This window comes from Strix uralensis, chromosome 5, assembly GCF_047716275.1.
Source record: "Strix uralensis isolate ZFMK-TIS-50842 chromosome 5, bStrUra1, whole genome shotgun sequence".
Classification (NCBI taxonomy): domain Eukaryota; kingdom Metazoa; phylum Chordata; class Aves; order Strigiformes; family Strigidae; genus Strix; species Strix uralensis.
Genome location: NC_133976.1, coordinates 32,465,733 through 32,485,077, shown reverse-complemented (window position 1 = coordinate 32,485,077; position 19,345 = coordinate 32,465,733). Strand labels below are relative to the sequence as shown.

The following is a 19,345-nucleotide window of genomic DNA, read 5'->3' as shown; positions in this document are numbered from 1 at the left end:
ATGAACAGGCTTCTGCTATTACTCTTTACAAATTGTGATAGGTGTATAAATTCATGCAGAACCAGAGCACAACGTAATTAAGGATGTGTGATGCACAAACTAAAAAAAAAAAACAACCCATTAGTTGTAGAAGAAATAAAAATCAACAGCATGGATAGAATAGCTTTCATCCCTAGCCTATTCATTCTTTCATATGAGACCAGACCTGCTAAGGCAGGTCACCCTGCATAAAAGTACAAGACAACACAAGTACTTCTAGTATTTCACAACAATTTTGTATTTGAGATTAGACTAGTGAGCAGACTAATGCAAATAACCATTTAATTTACTTCCAAAAGGAGAAAAAGCCAATCCAAGCACTTAAGTGTGTAGCCAACTCTAAACAGGTAAGTAATTTCAGTGTCATAGGACTACTAATCCATGGAACTTTAAGCACAAATGCATACAAAAATAATACCCATCACTTGGACAGTCAAATGTAACCAAACTGTAAATCATAAACTGCATCTCTGGGCATAAGCTTATCAAAGAGAAACAGAAATTTTATTTCTGGTTACACTATGAGAAAGGCTACAAGTATATAAAAAAACCCAGAGGTTTTACCTTGTTCCTCCTCCATCAATAGCGAGGACTCGAATTCCCCAGCCTTTCACAGGGTCTGTATATCCAATTATAGCTAAAGTCTCTCTAACAGCAGCCTGAAGACTTTCATCATTTGCCTGTCTCAGTCGCAGTAAGCATGGGATTAATTTTTCCTATTGATAAATACAAAGACATTTCATTCTAACTATATGTTTATACCAAAAGAATCCATGCTGACATTTACTAGTTTGGCATTTAAGTATAAAAGTAATGTATTAGTTAAACTCGGAGGAAAACTTCCTTAAATCTGTATTTACCCATCTCTCTAACAAGGAAAAGAAAGGACTCCAATATTATGTCATACACATCTCATTGCTAAAGTAACTACCTATCAGAATTAAACAATCAAGGCAAAATGTAAATCTTTCAAATAGCTAGGAAAGCTGTATTTACCAGCAGTTTGGTTTTATTGACTTTAGTGTCACATTGGCCAAACATAAACTCAAGTACAGAGCACACCAAGTACAGCTAAAAGCCCAGATTTTGCTGAATAAGTATCACACTGTTTCAAACAGGAAATGCCTTCCAAGTACATTAATATTAAAACAAAAATAAAAATTTTTTCTCACACTGAGTAATTTTTGTTATCACAAACATACAGATTTATAATCAAAATTCAAGTAGTGAATGTACTCTTTCACAATAAAGTAATTCAAATTATTCATGTGGATGCCCAACCTGTACCCTGCCCAGGTGATTCATCTGGCCTGCACTCCGTTCCCAAAAATCTCTTTTCCAGCGATTCTACAGTCTATGTCACACCGCTGTCACACCTTGTGGAAAAAGGCATGAGACTGACAAATGCTGTGATGCTAGAATAGTCTACCATCCACCTCCTGTCCTCTCACTGCAGGAAAGGGAATGAGTAGGACTAGATTACATGAACTTATTTGATGGTTATACTCTACTCGTCATCTCTCTTCAAAGGAAGCATGCAAACAAGCATAAAAACTGCTGTGCATATCCAGATCAACTGTACCTTTCCCATCTGGTCAGTTGCGACAGAGGACATAGTGTATGACCTCTGTCCACCACTAGAATAAGCTATACTATCTATCCACATGACAATGCTGTATGCTTCTAAATTAAACACTGCAATCTTAAGAGCCTTTAGCTAACCTACTGATGATTTGCATATGAATCTGCTTGAACCAGCTAAAAAACAGCTATAAAAAGAGACATTCACATTGTAAACTCTACAAATAAAAAATATGACTAGCCCACAACAGCACAGAATACAGTTTTATATTATTCTGTGTCAACTGTCAGATATTTATTTTTTGACTCAGCATAAAGACTATTTGCACCTTAATTGCAACTCCTCTGCTCTCTGGAAATTCTAGAAGATGATAGGTCAGTTCTTCAACCCTGCTGATACAGACTCTCTGATTAGAGGATCTTCGTAGGGCTTGAACTAAGGCTCGAGTCCTGTTATCAATGCTCACTCTTGCAATAATCTAAAAAAAGATAAAGTTACACAAAGAACACAAAACTACTGTAAGAAATATGTAAAATTTGTCAAGACTATTCCAAACTGTTATTTTAAGATTTCTCAGAAGTAATGGACAGCATGTTGTAATAGAGATCTGCTACAGACTCCAAGTTAGCATTGCTTAAACGTAAACAGGCAACCTTTTGATTCTTGTTTACTAGCAAAATAAATAAAGGCAGCTCACAGCAATAATACACCAAACAAACATAAGTCAGCATGTACTCAGATGTATTTTCAGGGCAACTCTGAAATCACTGTATTTGGACCATGAAGGAGCGTAAGATTTCTGTAACTACAACAAAAAAACCCCAACTAGATCTATCTATTTTTATGTATGAACATATATATGAACAAAAACATAAACATATATATGAACTAAATATATGTATATATATTAATATATAAATATATATACTATACACACACATGTATATATACATATACTTTATACATAAACTTACATATACATATATGTATTTATAAGTATATTATATGCATATATACCTATAAGTATATATGTACATATATGCACACATATATACATAGGTACATATATGCATATACACATACACTTATATGTGTATATACATACACATTATACGTATGTAAGTGTATATAAGTACGTATATGTACTTGTAAGTATATATGTATACATACGCATAGATGTTTACATATAACATATATAAGTACATACAACTTGTATGTATGTTTATATAGTTTGTATGTGTATACATATATACCTACATGTACGTGCATATAAATAAATGTATGTGTACATGTATGTACTTATATGTAAGGATATACATAGGTATATACTTTTTAATGTAAGTATTTCTGTGCATATATATGTATATGTAAGTTTACCTATAGGTACATACACATGTGTATAGTGTATATATACACTTGTATTACATTATATACACACAGAAATAATATATAAAGAGGTAATGCTAAATGAAGACTTGCCTTTTCTCTCTGAAGAGACAGATGCTTTTCCCTCTCTTCTGCAGTCTTAGACTCTTTTGCTTTCTCCTCCTCATCCTTCTCAGACAGTTCTTGTTCTGGCTGTTTACTCTTTTCTTGTGAAACAACTTTTGTATCAGATCTTAACTTGGGAACCAACCCACCAATGTAACTGTCTACAAAAGCTTGTACACTGTTACTGGGATATGAAAGAAAGTTTGCAATACTCTTTTTAGTGGAAACTGGAAGAGCAGTATTTGCCTTTTCAGTAGCCAGAGTCTCTGCTTCAGGAGCTGAAGTAGCTGCTGAATCCACTCTCTTTTCTTCACTCATTACAGCATTTTCTGATGAATCAAGTTTATTCCTCTCTTCACTTTTAGAGTCCTGTAATAAAGCATTCCTTTTTCTCTCTTGATCCATAACAGACTTATTAAAGTACCAGTTGATATGATCAGCTATGAAGCTGTAAGTCTCTCCAAAATTTGTAGAAAAGTAGCTTATATGAAAAAGGTGGTGTTTAGTAGACGCTGAATCTTCTGGAGTATCTTCATAAGTGCCACTTGAGCTTACTAACATAGAGTCTGAGATTTCATTTGCACAAGTGGGTTTCCTTGCAGCGGGGCCTCTGTTGCAATCCTCCTGAGTTCTGGCATCTGTGACTTGTTTATCATTTTCCAGATTTACACTGATGTTATTTGCATCTGCATTACTTTTGTTTGCTTTTCCCAGAGTACCTGAGTGTGATTTTAATCGAGCTATCCGTGAAACCAGTTCACTGTGTGTGCCAGACACTGCCTTTGAAACAGATTCTATAGTATTCTTAATTCGTGACATGCGACTGTTCACTTTTGTAAGTCCTTTGGAAGAAGAAGTTAAAAGTTTAGAAACTCTATAGTATAAAAAGTCATGGCTGTAAATGTATTTGTAATACCAAAATGTTCTGCTTCTGGCCCACTTACACCGAGGCTCACTTGTATGAAAAACTCTCGGGTGAATGGCATGATTTATCCTCCAGCAGACTTTAGGTCTATACAAATACAGGTATTTGTTTCTTTGCTTCCACCAAAGACTTTTTGGGTTAATCACAAAGAACAAATATGCGTCTAAAGAGAAATGACCTGTCATTACTTATAAATAATTACACCTTTTCTATGTTGCTTGTCTACTTCATTCCAGAAAATATATTTCAATAAATAAGTCTCGTAACACGGTGCTATCTGAAAAAGAAAAAACACAACAATGGAAACCCCAAACCTGTAACAAGTTAAACTAAAATCACAGAGTTGCTTAAAGCAGATGCAGCTTATTTATTCTTTCAGTAAAGACAGATAAACATTCAAATCAAATGATCTCATGGGGCTATCTACTGATCAGGACATTCGGTGGTGTCATCCCAACATTTTAATTTCAACACATTATTCCTTAAAGGACAGTCTATCTTGAGCAATACACAACACTTATCAAAAGCATTTAGTGACATATAGAAAATTGCTTGCCAGTCTTTTCAATTAAGAGAAACTTGTATATCTTTAGAAAATTATCTTGTGCAGAGACCAAACTTCAAATTAAACTGTCATTACATTACCATCCCTTTGCAGACTCCCTCCCGGGGGAGAAAGGACACCACTTCTTTGAGCAAAGCTTCACTGTAAAGCCACAAGTTCACCGAAACGCTCCTATCCTAAGAACTAAGGGCAGTATGTAATCCTTACTCTACAAAGAAGGATGTTTCTCAGGTGGATCACGGTTTTACACAATATACAAGAGTTGTGCTGCAACCGCAGAAGCGAGTCCATTATTTGGCTAAATGGCAAACTCAGACCTCGCTGGCTTCTGTGACAAGTGCCGGAGGTCAGGCAGGCCAGCAGCTGCGCAGGCCGACGCCAGAGTAACAGCAGAGGCGATGCCGCCGCAGGCAGCAGCGTCGTTACTCACCGCTTCCTCAGCGGCTGCCCGGCCCTACGCCTGAGTCCTGCTGGGTCCCCGACGCCGTAGAGCAGCCGGGCTCCAGGCCGTGGCGCTATATAGGCCCCGGGAGGGGGCGCGGGGTCTGTTTCTGCTTTGCGACATTTCGCAGAATCGATTTCGAGAGCAGCCGCATAAACAAGCGGCGAGTCACGTCCTGCACCGTCCCGGCTGCCCCCACCCCTGCCCCTGCCGGGCGGCGGCGGCCCCACGTCACACGTCCACACCCACCCGCCTGCGTCACGCACGCGAGTCCCGCGTGCCTGGCACGCGCTCACCGTCTCGCCCCCTCCCGCCTACGCCCCCCGGAGCGGCGCGGCCCACGCCGGCGGTACCTGCTGGGCAACGGCTCCCGCCTCCCCCCACTCCCCAGGTGGCCCCGAGCGCCTGGCAGGCAGGGCCTGCCGCCCGCACGAACGGGGCAGCCACAGAGGCCGCGGCCCGCGCGGTGCCACCCCGGCGGAGCGGGCAGGAGGGCGGCGGCGGCGGCAGCGGCGCGGAGCGGCGAGCGGAGCCGCGCTACTGCGCCTGCGCCGCCCCCAGCCCGCCGGAAGCAGCTGAGACACGCACCGCCTCACCGGCCGCCGCGAGCGGGGCGGGGCGGGGCGGGGTCACGGCCGTGCCCGCGGCGGGGGTTGCGGCGCCTGCGCGCGGGGCTGCGGCCGATGGGGCGGGGCGGCGACGTGCGGGGCTGCACACGGGGGACTGGGCCGGCGGAACTGGGGCGGCGTGGGGCTGCCGGCACCGCCGGGAGCGAGCGGCCTGGGGGGAGACGGAGACGGAGCCCTGTCCGGACTGGCTCCTCTGGCTGCTCGGTGCAGGTGCCGTGGGCATTTCCCTCTGCATTTCCCGCTTAATACTGAGCGAAAGATCACAAATAATGAGTTCCCCACAGGTTTGTCAAGTTTAGGGGGCGCCTTGGTATTACCCAGCCAGACTTAAGGGTAGCAGCAGCCCTGTGAGCTTCCGGCTGGCACGGCCTGGCTGAAATACAATTATCATGAAGTTGGCTGAACTTACGGTGATGATGGCAAAAGACAGTGAATGCACTGCATGCCTCAGTAGCTGATGAACGCCTTGCTTCAAACGTTAGGAGGATAATGTTTCATTTGTACTTTCAGATTCCAGTCATCTGCTTCTCTCTCACAAATTAAAAAGTAAAATTAATTTTCTTACCTGGTATTTTCTTCCCCGAAGGAAGATTTATATCCATTGCATGTTGTAATTATTACTTTTTTTAAATAAATTGGACAGATTGAACTTTCTACATCTGCCAGTGCAAGACATTTTTCAACTCTTTAATATTTTATGAATATTAGCTGAATAATTTGTAGTTACTTTTTTGCCTCCAGTCGGTGTGGTGTGTTGACTCTGGCTAGTTGCTGGGTGCCCACCAAAGCCACTCTATCACTCCCACTCCATCAGTAGAATGGGGAGGAAATAGCAATCAAAAGCTCATGGTCGAGATAAGGACAGGGAGATCACTCACCAAGTACTATCATGGGCAAAACAGACTCAACATAGGGAAATTAAAATTTATTGCCAATTAATAACAGTAGGATAATAAGAAATAAAACCAAATCTTAAAAACACCTTCCCCCCACCCCTCCCTTCTTCCCAGGCTCAGCTTCACTTCTGATTTCTCCAACTCTTCTCCCCCAGTGATGCAGAGGGACAGGGATTTCATCACACCTTGTCTCTGCTGCTCCTTCCTCATCAGGGGGAGGACACCTCACGCTCTTCCTCTGCTCCAGTGTGGGGTCACTCCCACAGGAGACAGTCCTCCATGAACTTCTCCAGCATGAGTCCTTCCCATGGGCTGCAGTTCTTCACAAACTGCTCCAGTGTGGGTCCCTCCCACAGGGTGCAGTCCTTCAGGCACAGACTGCCCCAGTGTGGGTCCCCCAAGGGATCACAAGTCCTGTCAGCAAACCTGCTCCAGCATGGGTCTCCCACAGGGCCACAGGTCCTGCTAGGAGCCTGCTCCAGCACGGGCTTCCCACAGGGTCACGGCCTCCCTTGGGCATCCCCCTGCTCTGGCATGGGGTCCTCCATGGGCTGCAGGTGGAGATCTGCTCCACCATGGGCCTCCATGGGCTGCAGGGCACAGCTGCCTCACCATGGGCTGCACCACGGGCTGCAGGGGAATCTCTGCTGTGGTGCCTGGAGCACCAACTCCCCCTCCTTCTTCACTGACCTTGGTGTCTGCAGAGTTGTTTCCCTCACATAGTCTCAGTCCTCGCTCCTGGCTGCCATTGCGCAACAGTTTTTACCCTTTCTTAAATATGTTATCCCAGCGCCACTACCAGCGTTGCTGATGGGCTCAGCTTTGGACAGCAGCAGGTTCATCTCGGAGCCGGTTGGAACTGGCTCCTTCCAACATAGGGACAGCTTCTGGTGTCTTCTCACAGAAGCAAGTCCTGTAGCCCCCCCACTACCAAAACTTGTCACATAAACCCAATGCAATGAAATTTTTTTCACTCTTAAGAGAGTATCAAGGCAAGTCTTAAAGGCAGCATTCCAGTATCACTTCCTCAGTGGCCACAAATAGCTCATGAGCCACAATATTATTTAGGGTCCTTTTGCACAGGACAGTGGTGGTTCACAGCCAGGTGGTCATCTGTTCCCTCCTAAATTCTTTCTGTTGCTGCTTTCTGGATTACAGTGGCCTGTTCTGGAGGTATGGTCTGCCTGCCTTCTCTGTAGATGACTACACATCTGGTTGTATTATCTAATGATGGTTTACTCCTGGCTACTGTTTCTAAGACTTTTGTGCTATTCTTTATTTAATCATAAGATTTCATTATGTATGGTTAAACTCATTTTTAAACCAAATAGCTCAAACAAATCAAATAGTGATGTCTGCCCTAAGTGCCAGGTGTAGCTAAGCAGGGAGGTTTCGCTGCTCGTTGTTGTATGAGCTTCTTCAGGTAAAGGCCACTTACTGTTGTGAGAGCAACTCAGTACTGATATGTTTTCAACTGTGGTAGCAGTGTTAGATTAAGCAGCTTCCCCAGCTGTGTCTACCCTTGTGCAAGTCCCAGGACTCTTGTTTGACAGTGTGGTGACCTGGATTGGATCTCATCAGATGACTTAAGCAGTGGCCCATCTGAAGCCAGTCTGAGCTGGCTTTAAACAGGCTGTCATTCTTACAACAAAGGGTTAGGCAAAACAAGACCTACAACTTCAGTAAGAAGGAAGTTTGGCCTTGTTAAACTTCATGCTGCCATGGCACACCCTGCCTCTCTTTGACTGGCAAATAAGGTATTGGAGGTAGGTGGCAACTGATCCCTTTTAGCTGCACATAACTCCTTCCTAAACAGTCATGCTTTCTCCCGTAATCTCATTATAAAATTCTCTTCTGTGCCTGCTCAGGCATTTGTCTCACCACTGGGATATGTACAATGGTATGTTGATTCACACCTTTTCTAAGGAGAAGATTCAAGGATTTCACATTTCAGGTCTAATCACAAACCCGTGTGTTCTTGCCACAGAGCTCTTCCTGAGGATGAACAGACCTGTCTGATTTGACATGTTCAGAGACCCATGATACAGCAGCTTCTCAAAACAGCCACTGAAATCTATGAAAGTGCTGAGGTTTGAACTCAGCCGGCAGCCAGACGCCACGAGGTCAGCCGTTCACCTCCCCTCTCCCCGATGAAATAGGGGAGGGACAAAAAGAAGAGAATTCGTAGGTTGAATAAAAAGAAAGAATTTACTAAATATAACAAGAGAACAACAGTAACAATAGTGAGTCCAAAAAAGAAACAGGTAAAATGCAGCAGTGGCTTACTGAGTGTGGCGACCGCCCCCACAGCAACACACATCCCGGGCCGGACCCAAAAGTACCGCCCCTGCCGCGAGAGCCCACCCCCCTATAGCCCTGGGCATGACATCACAGGGTGTGAAATACTCCAATGAAAGTTAACTCCATCTTGGTCAAACCAGGACAGCCTCCACCCCTTATTCCATACCATTGACATTATGCTCAGGTTTCCAAATACAACTTAAGGAACCACCCCTTTTTCCCAGGTCTCACAGATATCATTCCCTTAGTCTATGGGTCATCCTTCCACAATGTCTGCTGAGTTCATTTAGTCCATAACTTCGAGTTCCATCTGTCATGACAGTCTATAAGGCTGGAGGAATGAGGTGGAGTTGGCCCAGTCAGTGGAGCAGGAGGCTTTGGATGTGGCACGGGAATGTTGCAAGGCACCAATTGCCATAACAGGGTTATTTGACAGTCCGGTTCATTGGCTATTCTCACCTAAAATCAAATATACCTGAGGCACGCATCGGACTTCTCCATCCTTCTGCATTACCCACCAAGTACACCCAGGTCCTGGGGCAAAAGTAATCCCATGCATGGGATTACCTTTACCCAATGCAGGAGTAACCCAGATGGCCTTCCCCAACATATTCCTAATGAGCACTATGGGGGCTTTATACCCATCCACAGTATGTAGGAGGTTTGATTGGACAGGGCCATCTTGCTTGGCAGATCCTCTGGTATTGACTAACCAGGTGGCTTTTGCTAAATGCACGTCCCAGTGTTTGAAAGTTCCACCACCCGTTGCTCTCAGTGTAGTTTTCAGCAATCCATTGTATCGCTCAATTTTCCCAGAGGCTGGTGCATGGTAGGGAATGTGATATATCCACTCAGTGCCATGTCCTTTGGCCCAGGCATCTATGAGGTTGTTTCGGAAATGTGTACCATGATCTGACTCAATTCTTTCACAGAATCACAGAATCATCTAGGTTGGAAGGGACCTTGAAGATCATCCAGTCCAACCGTTAACCTAGCACTGACAGTTCCCAACTACACCATATCCCTAAGCGCTATGTCAACCCGCCTCTTGCACACCTCCAGGGATGGGGACTCCACCACCTCCCTGGGCAGCCCATTCCAATGCCTAACTACCCGTTCTGTAAAGAAATGCTTCCTAATACCCGGTCTAAACCTTCCTTGGCTCAACTTGAGGCCATTACCTCTTGTCCTATCACTTATTACTTGATTAAAGAGGCTCATCCCCAGGGATTTGGGGTAGACAGTCTTGTGTGTGTCAAACTCTTGCACTAAAGGGAAGTTGAATCAAATTTTTGTAAATTATCACTTTGTTCCAAAAAATATATTTTTTGAATTTCTTTGATAGCATGTTGCAATGAGGTTTGAACTGAGAAAAAAAATAACTGGAAATTTGAATATTGTTTCTATCTGCGCTGTTGAAAGATTGTTCCATTACACATCTGCAAAGTTGTAGACATTTCCAGGGTACCTTCTGAATTATCAACTTTTGTACAGATTAACTGATTCAAACAAAAGAACAGCTCTCATCTAAAATTTGGACTGTATGTTAAGACACTTTTAGTTGGAACAATTGACTATCTCTTAAAAATAAGTGATCTTCATAATTAAAGTTCATCTCTGTACTTTTTTTTAAGGACACAGAAATGTAGACATACCCAAATCCCACCCAACTACATTGTACAAATGTTCTTTTTCTGAAGTAGAGAGTAGAACTATGGGAAGACTTGCTCTGTTAGGATTTCCATCCCCCTTATTTCAGAACAAAGAAGGGGAGATGGGATTTCTGTGCCTGCAATTATCTGATTTAAATCTTCAAATTGTTAACATCAGCAATTGCCTAGGAATACTGAACTGTAACAATTACAGAATCACAGAATTGTCTAGGTTGGAAAAGACCTAGAAGATCATCCAGTCCAACCATTGACCTAACATTGACAGTCCTCAACTACAGCATATCTCTAAGCGCTAAGTCAACTTTACTCTTGAACACCTCCAGGGATGGGGACTCCACCACCTCACTGGGCAGCCCATTCCAATGCCTAACAACCCATTCTGTAAAGAAATACTTCCTAATATCCAGTCTAAACCTTCCCTGGTGCAATTTGAGGCCATTACCTCTTGTCCTATCACTTCTTACTTGGTTAAAGAGGCTCATCCCCAGTTCTCTGCAACCTCCTTTCAGGTAGTTGGAGAGGGCGATGAGGTCTCCCCTCAGCCTCCTCTTCTCCAGACTAAACAACCCCAGTTCCCTCAGCCGCTCCTCGTATGACATGTGCTCCAGACCCTTCACCAGCTTCGTTGCCCTTCTTTGGACACGCTTGAGTAATTCAATGTCCTTTTTGTTATAAGTAGATTTCTCAAATTGATGTGAGTCAGAGCCAATCAAAATTTCAATTGTTTATTTAGCAAGCGGCAATAAGCAAAACAGCGCTGGGCGGCCGGGGAGTCCCTGCTCCACCAACGGCACGCACTCACTTCCTGAGGGTCCGTCTTTTTTATATCCTCCGCCTTCCGGTATCGGGTCTCTCTGGGAGGTGTACCCTGCGTCTGTGCACTTGGCAGTTAGGGGGTCGCTCCATCCGGGTCTTCCTCACGTCACCAACTCCTCGTATTTCCTGCTTTCCTGAGAGTGGCTCACAAAGCTTTTGTTTATATTTTATAGAATATAGACACTACCCCCTTTTTTTTTTTTTCTTCTTCTTCTCCCCTTTGTCTTTCTCCCCTTTGTCCTTCTTCCCTTTCTCCCTCTTTTCAGTCTTTTGCACGGTAGGAGTCCTTGCTTCAGCATTTCAACTTAGATAAGCACTTGCAGTCAGTTAGTCGTTACACAGTGTAATAGTTAAGATTAAGCTTAGGCCTACATAGTTTATGGAATAACATGTCACGAGCTCCCAGTATCTTTAATGGAATTTGATGAACAAACAGTTTACTGTCTATCACACTTTTTGTAGTGAGGGGCCCAAAACTGAACACAGTAATCAAGGTGCGGCCTCACCAGTGCCGAGTACAGGGGTAAGATCACTTCCCTGCCCCTGCTGGCCACGCTATTTCTGATGCAAGCCAGGATGCCATTGGCCTTCTTGGCCACCTGGGCACACTGCTGGCTCTTATTCAGCCAGCTGTCAATCAACACCCCCAGGTGCCTCTCTGACTGGCAGCTCTCCAGCCACTCCTCCCCAAGCCTGTAGCGCTGCTGGGGGTTGTTGTGGCCCAAGTGCAGTACTCGGCATTTGGCCTTATTAAAACTGTACAGTTGGCCTTAACCCATCGCTCCGGCCTGTCCAGATCTCTCTGCAGAGCCTCCCTACCCTCGAGCAGATCAACACTCCCACCCAACTTGATGTCATCTGCAAACTTATTGAGGGTGCACTCCATCCCCTCATCTAGATCATCAATAAAGATATTAAAGAGGAGTGGCCCCAAAACCGAGCCCTGGGGGACACCACTCGTGACCGGCCACCAACCGGATTTAACTCCGTTCACCACAACTCTTTGGGCCCAGCCATCCAGCCAGTTTTTTACCCAGCAAAGCGTGTGCCCATCCAAGCCACAAGCAGCCAGTTTCACCAGAAGAATGCTGTGGGAAACGGTGTCAAAGGCCTTACTAAAATCCAGGTAGACAACATCCCCAGCCTTTCCCTCATCCAATAAGCAGGTCACCCTGTCGTAGAAGGAGATCAGGTTTGTCAGGCAGGACCTGCCTTTCATAAACCCATGCGAACTCTGACTGATCCCCTGGTTGTCCATTATATGACTTTTAATGGCTCCCGAGATGACCGGCTCCATGACCTTCCCTGGCACCGAGGTCAGACTGACAGGTCTATAGTTACCTGGATCCTCCTTCCTGCCTTTCTTTTAGATGGGTGTCACATTTGCCACCCTCCAGTCCAATGGAACCTCCCCAGTTAGCCATGACTTCAGGTAAATCATGGACAGCGGCTTGGCAAGCACATCTGCCAACTCCCTCAGCACCCTTGGGTGTAACCCATCCGGTCCCACAGACTTGTGTGCATCCAAGTGGTGTAGCAGGTCTCTGACCACCTCCTCTTCAACTGTGCTGACCTCAATCTGCTTCCCCTCCCCATCTCCCAGCTCATGAGGCTGGGTGTCCAGGGAACAGCCAGTTCCACTGCTAAAGACTGAGGCAAAGTAGGCCTTGAGCACCTCACCCTTTTCCTCATCCTTAGTTACCATGTTTCCCTCTGCATCCAGTAGGGGAGGGAGGTTTTCTCGAATCCTCCTCTTGCTGTTGATGAATTTATAGAAAGATTTTTTGTTATCCTTAACAGCTGCAGCCAAGTTGAGCTCTAGGTGTGCTTTGGCTCTTCTAATGTTCTCCCTGCATAACTTCACTACGACTTTACAGTCTTCATGAGAGGCCTGGCCCCTCTTCCAAAGGTGATATATTCTCCTTTTGTTCTTGAGATCCAGCCAAAGGTCCCTCTTTAGCCAGCCCGGTCTCCTTCCCCTCCTGCTTGTTTTTCGGCACACGGGAACAGCCTGCTCCTGTGCCTTTAAGACTTCTCTCTTGAAGTATGTCCAGCCTTCCTGAACTTCCATTTCCTTCAAGGCAGCTTCCCAAGGGATTTGGTTAACCAGTCTCTTGAACAGGTTGAAGTTTGCCCTCCGGAAGTCTAAGGCAGCAGTTTTACTAACCCCTCCCTTTGTTTCTCGAAGGATCAAAAATTCGATCATCTCATGATCACTGCACCTGAGACAGCCTCCAGCCTTTACCTCCCCCACAAGCTCTTCCCTGTTCACAAGAAGCAGGTCCAGGAGGGCACCTTCCCTGGTCGGCTCACTCACCAGCTGTATGAGGAAGTTATCCTCCACACATTCCAGGAACCTCCTGGATTGTTCCTTCTCTGCTGTGTTGTGATCCCAGCAGATACCCGGGAGGTTAAAGTCCCCCACAAGAACAAGGCAAGTGACCATGAGATTTCTCCCAATTGTTTGTAGAAAGCTTCATCCACCTCACTTCTTTGGTTGGGAGGTCTATAGCAGACTCCCACAGCAAGATCTGCTTTATTGGCCCTTAACCTGATTCACACACTCTCAACCCCGTTATCACTATACTTGATTTCCGAGCTATCATAGCATTCTCTTACATATAGGGCCACTCCACCACCTCTCATTCCCTGCCTATCCCTCCTGAAGAGCTTGTAGCTTGTAGCCATCAACTGCTGCACTCCAGTCGTGTGAGGCATCCCACCACGTTTCTGTTATAGCTATGCCATGCCGCCATAAAACTTTCTCCTCAAGGCCTAAAATGGTGTTCCAGGCAGTGGCATGGGACACAGCATAAGTTTCCAGCCAACCAGTGGCTGCTTCCACCAGTATAAGCACATAGTGTTTGCCATGCCGAGTATGTGGGAGCGTGATATAATCAATCTGTCAGGCCTCCCCATATTTATATTTTGACCATCGTCCTCCATACCAAATGGGCTTTAACCGTTTGGCTTGCTTGATCGTAGCACTTGTCTTACATTCATGGATTACCTGTGAAATAGCATTGATGGTTAAGTCCACCCCTTGGTCACGAGCCCATCTATATGTTCCATCTCTTCCCTGATGGCCTGAGGAGTCGTGGGCCCAGCGAGCCATGAATTGTTCACCTTTATGTTGCCAGTCCAGATCTACTTGAGCCACCTTGATCTTGGCAGCCTGATCCACCTGTTGGTTGTTCTGATGTTCTTCAGTGGCCCAGCTCTTGGGTACATGAGCGTCTACATGGCATATTTTCACAACCAGATTCTCTACTCGAGCAGCAATATCTTGCCATAATTCAGCAGCCCAGACAGGTTTGCCTCTGCACTGCCAGTTGCTCCGTTTCCACTGCTGTAACCACCCCCACAGCGCATTTTCCACCATCCATGAGTCAGTATAGAGGTAGAGCATGGGCCACTTTTCTCACTCAGCAATATCCAAGGCCAGCTGGATGGCTTTCACCTCTGCGAACTGACTTGATTCACTTTCTCCTTCAGCAGCTTCAGCAACCCATCATGTGGGGTTCCATACAGCTGCTATCCACCTTTGAAGTTTCCCCACAATGTGACAGGACCCGTCGGTAAACGGGGCATATTGCTTCTCGTTATCCAGTAGTTTAGTATATGGTGGGGCCTCTTCAGCACGTGCTACCTCTTCCTCTAGCACCATTCCAAAATCTTTGCCTTCTGGCCAATTTGTGATCACTTCCAATATACCCGGATGGCTGGGGCTCCCTAATCGAGCCCATTGTGTGATTAATGCAACCCATTTACTCCACGTGGCATCAGTTGCATGGTGTGTAGAGAGGACACTCCATTTGAACATCCAGCCCAGCACTGGCAGGCAGGGTGCCAGGAGGAGCTGTGCTTCAGTCCTGATCACCTCTGAAGCAGCTCGGACCCCTTCATATGCTGCCAGTATCTCCTTTTCGGTCAGAGTATAGCGGTCCTCAGATCCTCTGTATCCCTGACTCCAGAACCCCAGGGGTCGACCCCGAGTCTCCCCTGGTGCTCTCTGCCAGAGACTCCAGGTAGGGCCATTCTTCCTGGCTGCAGCGTAGAGCACATTTTTAACATCTTGCCCTGTCTGAACTGGCCCGAGGGCTACTGCATGAACTATTTCCTGCTTAATTTGCTCAAAAGCCTGTCGCTGCTCCGGGCCCCATACAAAATCATTCTTTTTCTGAGTCACTTGATAGAGAGGGCTTACAATCTGACTGTAATGTGGAATGTGCAGTCTCCAGAAACCCACAACACCCAAGAAAGCTTGTGTTTCCTTTCTGTTAGTCGGTGGGGACATAGCTGTTATTTTATTAATCACCTCCACTGGAATCTGACGATGTCCATCTTGCCATTTTACTCCTAAAAACTGGATGTCTTGTGCAGGTCCCTTGACTTTACTACGCTTTATGGCAAAACCGTCTCTCAGAAGGATTTGGATTATCTTCTCCCCTTTCTCAAAAACTTCTGCTGTATTACCCCATATAATGATGTCATCAATGTACTGTAAATGTTCTGGGGCTTCTCCTTGTTCCAGTGCAGTCTGGATCAGTCCATGGCAAACGGTGGGGCTGTGTTTCCACCCCAAGGGCAGTCGACTCCAGGTGTACTGGACACCTCTCCAGGTAAAAGCAAACTGTGGCCTGCATTCTGCTGCCAGAGGGATGGAGAAAAATGCGTTGGCAATATCAGTCGTGGCATACCACTTGGCCACCTTCGACTCTAGTTCATATTGAAGTTCTAACATGTCTGGCACGGCAGCGCTCAGCGGTGGCGTGACTTCATTCCAGCCACGATAGTCTACTGTCAATCTCCACTCTCCATTAGACTTTCGCACTGGCCATATGGGGCTGTTAAAAGGGGAGCGTGTCTTGCTGATGACTCCTTGGGTCTCTAGTTGACGAATCAGTTTATGGGTAGGGATTACAGAGTCTATATTGGTGCGATATTGCTGTTGGTGCACTGTTGTATTGGCAGTTGGCACCCGTTGTTCTTCAACCCTCAGCAATCCCACAACAGAAGGATCCTCTGATAGACCAGGTAACACAGACAGCTGTTTAATTCCTTCTGTTTCCAAGGCAGCTATACCAAAAGCCCACCGATACCCTTTTGGGTCCTTAAAACACCCTCTCCTGAGATAATCTATGCCAAGAATACATGGAGCATCTGGGCCAGTCGCAATGGGGTGTTTTTCCCACTCTTTTCCACTTAGGCTCACCTTGGCCTCCAATACAGGCAGCTGTTGAGACCTCTCTGTCACTCCTGAAATACAATACGGTTCTGCTCCTTTAAAATTTGATGGTATTAGGGTGCATTGCGCACCAGTGTCCACTAGAGCCTTATACTGCTGGGATCAGATGTGCCAGGCCATCGAATCCACACAGTCCAGTAAACTCGGTTGTCCCTGTCCTCTGCCTCACTGGAGGCAGGGCCCCTCTAATGTTGGTCATAATACCCGCTAATGACAAATGGGTTAGTATGGTGTGCATGGGTTTCAGTGTCATCTTGATTACTCACTTCTTGTGAATACAAGTCAGAAGTTCTTCTCATAGGATCATGAGCAAAGTTGACCTTTCTGCTCTGTTTGGGCACTTGATTACTGGAAACAGGAGCAGCATTTCTCCTGAAAGGACCACGTTCTGTACTTGTTTTTCCTTCCAGCTCACATACCTGCTTTTCTAGAAGGTAGGTAGGTTTTCCATCCCATTTCTTCATGTCTTCTCCACAGTCACACAGGCAATGCCACAGCTTCCCCTGTGCTGTGTACCGGTTCTCTCGAGTGGAGAAACGATTGCTCCTAATAGCCGAGATTCTGGTCCGTGCAGGTGGGGAGTAGGACATGTTCTCTTTAAGTTGCTGGATATCTTGAGATAATTTGTTCACAGCCACGATGATGGGGGAAGAGACACTTTCTTCATATTGTCGTAGTCGGTGAGCCAGTTCATTCACTGTTGGTCCCTCTTCGTCTGTCCAGTCCATTAGTGCTAATGCACTGGCATATGATGAGGGTGTGCTCCGTACAAAAGTCCTCCACATGAGCCAGGTGCATCGGACTTCATCTGGATCTGTGGGTAGCTGTGCATTATCTGGGTCATAGTAAACTGTCTCCTGCACAGCTAGCTCCCTCAAGTATTGAATGCCTCTCTCCATAGTGGTCCACTTACTTGGTCGACATGTCAAGTCGTCCTTGAAGGGATACCTCTCTCTCACACTTGACAGAAGTCGCCTCCAGAGACTGAGATTTTGTGTCTCCTTTCCAATGGCTTTGTCAATGCCCCCTTCCCTAGACAGGGATCCCAGATGCCTCACCTCCCTGCCCCCTAGTTCCATGCCACTGGCCCCGCTATCCCAGCACTGGAGCAGTCAGGTAATGAGTTGCTCATCTGGATGGAGGCTGAAATCTTTTCTTATGTCTCGCAACTCACTCAAGGATAAAGATTGGGTGACTATCACTGGCTCTGCCTCCTCCTCCTGTTCTCGTGATGGGCCTGGTTCATCACCACCCTGTACACTGAAAGGGGATTTTCTTGTGTATTTCTTCTTCTGTATGGGAGCAACTAACACTGTCATGGGTTGGTTCTCTGGTTCATCTGCAGTGCCTGTCCTCGGGCTTGTCGTGACTGCAGTTTCTGTTACTTGGTTACCAGGTGCAAAGCCCTTCTCTTCCTCTTGAGGGTGCTAAACAGTGTTTAATAGCACTCGGTAAGCTGGGCTATGCCCCATCATGTTGCAGTGAGCTGTGCCTCTCTGGAATTACCCAGGTGACAAAATACTTTTTCCAAATATTCCACTAGTTCTTCAGGATTCTGCACCTGTGCAAGAGTGAAGTTCCAATACACTGGAGGTGCTTACTGTTCTAGGTACTTTCCCATTCTACTCCACACCTCCAGCCACTCATAATTCCCCAACCTTGGGGTAGGTTTCCAAGTGATACTCTTAAATAGTTGCTTAACCATAAACAAAACCAGAACCACATTCAGGAACACACTAGCTCCTAACAGTACGGCAACCATGTTTATGTCAACATTCCAAAGATATTTGAACTCTCCAAATTTCTCAAACACAACTGTAAATAGCCCCAGGGCTGATGACTGCACGCTATCATAGATGAACATCACATAGTACAACAGGAACAAAATCTTAACCCAACTCTCACAGAAAGTGAGCAACAGCATGGGAAACATGTATTTCAAATGAGGCGATAAGATCTTAAGGAGCCAAGCAATCCACATTTGACCCGTTTTGTTGTTATCTCAAACAAAACACCTCAGTGCCCCATGTTGGGCACCAAAAACTGTGGAGGTTTGAACTCAGCCGGCAGCCAGACGCCACGTGGCCAGCCGTTCACCTCCCCCTCCCCGGTGAAATAGGGGAGGGACAAAAACAAGAAGAGAATTCATAGGTTGAATAAAAAGAATTTACTCAATATAAGAAGAGAACAACAGTAATAATAGTGAGTCCAAAAAGAAAGGGGTAAAATGCAGCAGTGGCTTACCGAGCGCAGTGACGGCCCCCACAGCAACACACACCTGGGCCGGAACCAAAAGTCCCGCCCCTGCCCACGAAAGCCCACCCCCCTATAGCCCTGGGCATGACATCACAGGGTGTGAAATACTCCAGTGAAAGTTAACTTCGTCCTGGTCGAAACCAGGACAGAAAGAACTAAAAAACACTGGAAGAAAAAAAGATAAATTTTTGTATTCCCAGGCACAAATTCTGCATCCATATGTTCTCAAACATTTGCCAATTTAGCCTTCTCTTTACTGCTGTCATGACATTAAGAAGAAATGATCTCAAATTTATTTGTTTAAAAGATAGACACTTCAACTAAGCTAATATTGTAAGCTCTCTTAATAGTCAAAGGTGAGTTGATTCATTCTATTTTACTAAACACCTACTTTTTAGATGAGAAATGAATCCACCTGTGGTATTCAGAGGGTGGCTAACTCCAATTACAGTAGTTTTCACATAATATGGAAATTAGCCCAT

The 19,345-nt window shown here is 45.6% G+C and overlaps 1 protein-coding gene across 12 annotated transcripts in view; it reads right to left on the bottom strand.

Moving 5' to 3' along the window:
• The window catches only part of PNPLA8 (patatin like domain 8, phospholipase A2), a 41,179-nt gene extending 35,614 nt beyond the window's left edge, over positions 1-5,565 (bottom strand). For 2 of the 12 annotated variants that reach the window (XR_012629183.1, XM_074870317.1), the window contains exons 1-4: positions 5,033-5,278; positions 3,101-4,314; positions 1,950-2,099; positions 604-755 (exon numbers count right to left, since the gene is read on the bottom strand). Coding sequence is in view for 11 of the 12 variants with exons in the window: in XM_074870317.1 (XP_074726418.1) it covers positions 604-755; positions 1,950-2,099; positions 3,101-4,222 (1,424 nt within the window). In the remaining variant the exon portion in view is untranslated. The other 10 variants (XM_074870318.1, XM_074870314.1, XM_074870313.1 and 7 more) reach the window with 10 other exon arrangements.
• Between the last annotated feature and the right edge of the window lie 13,780 nt (positions 5,566-19,345).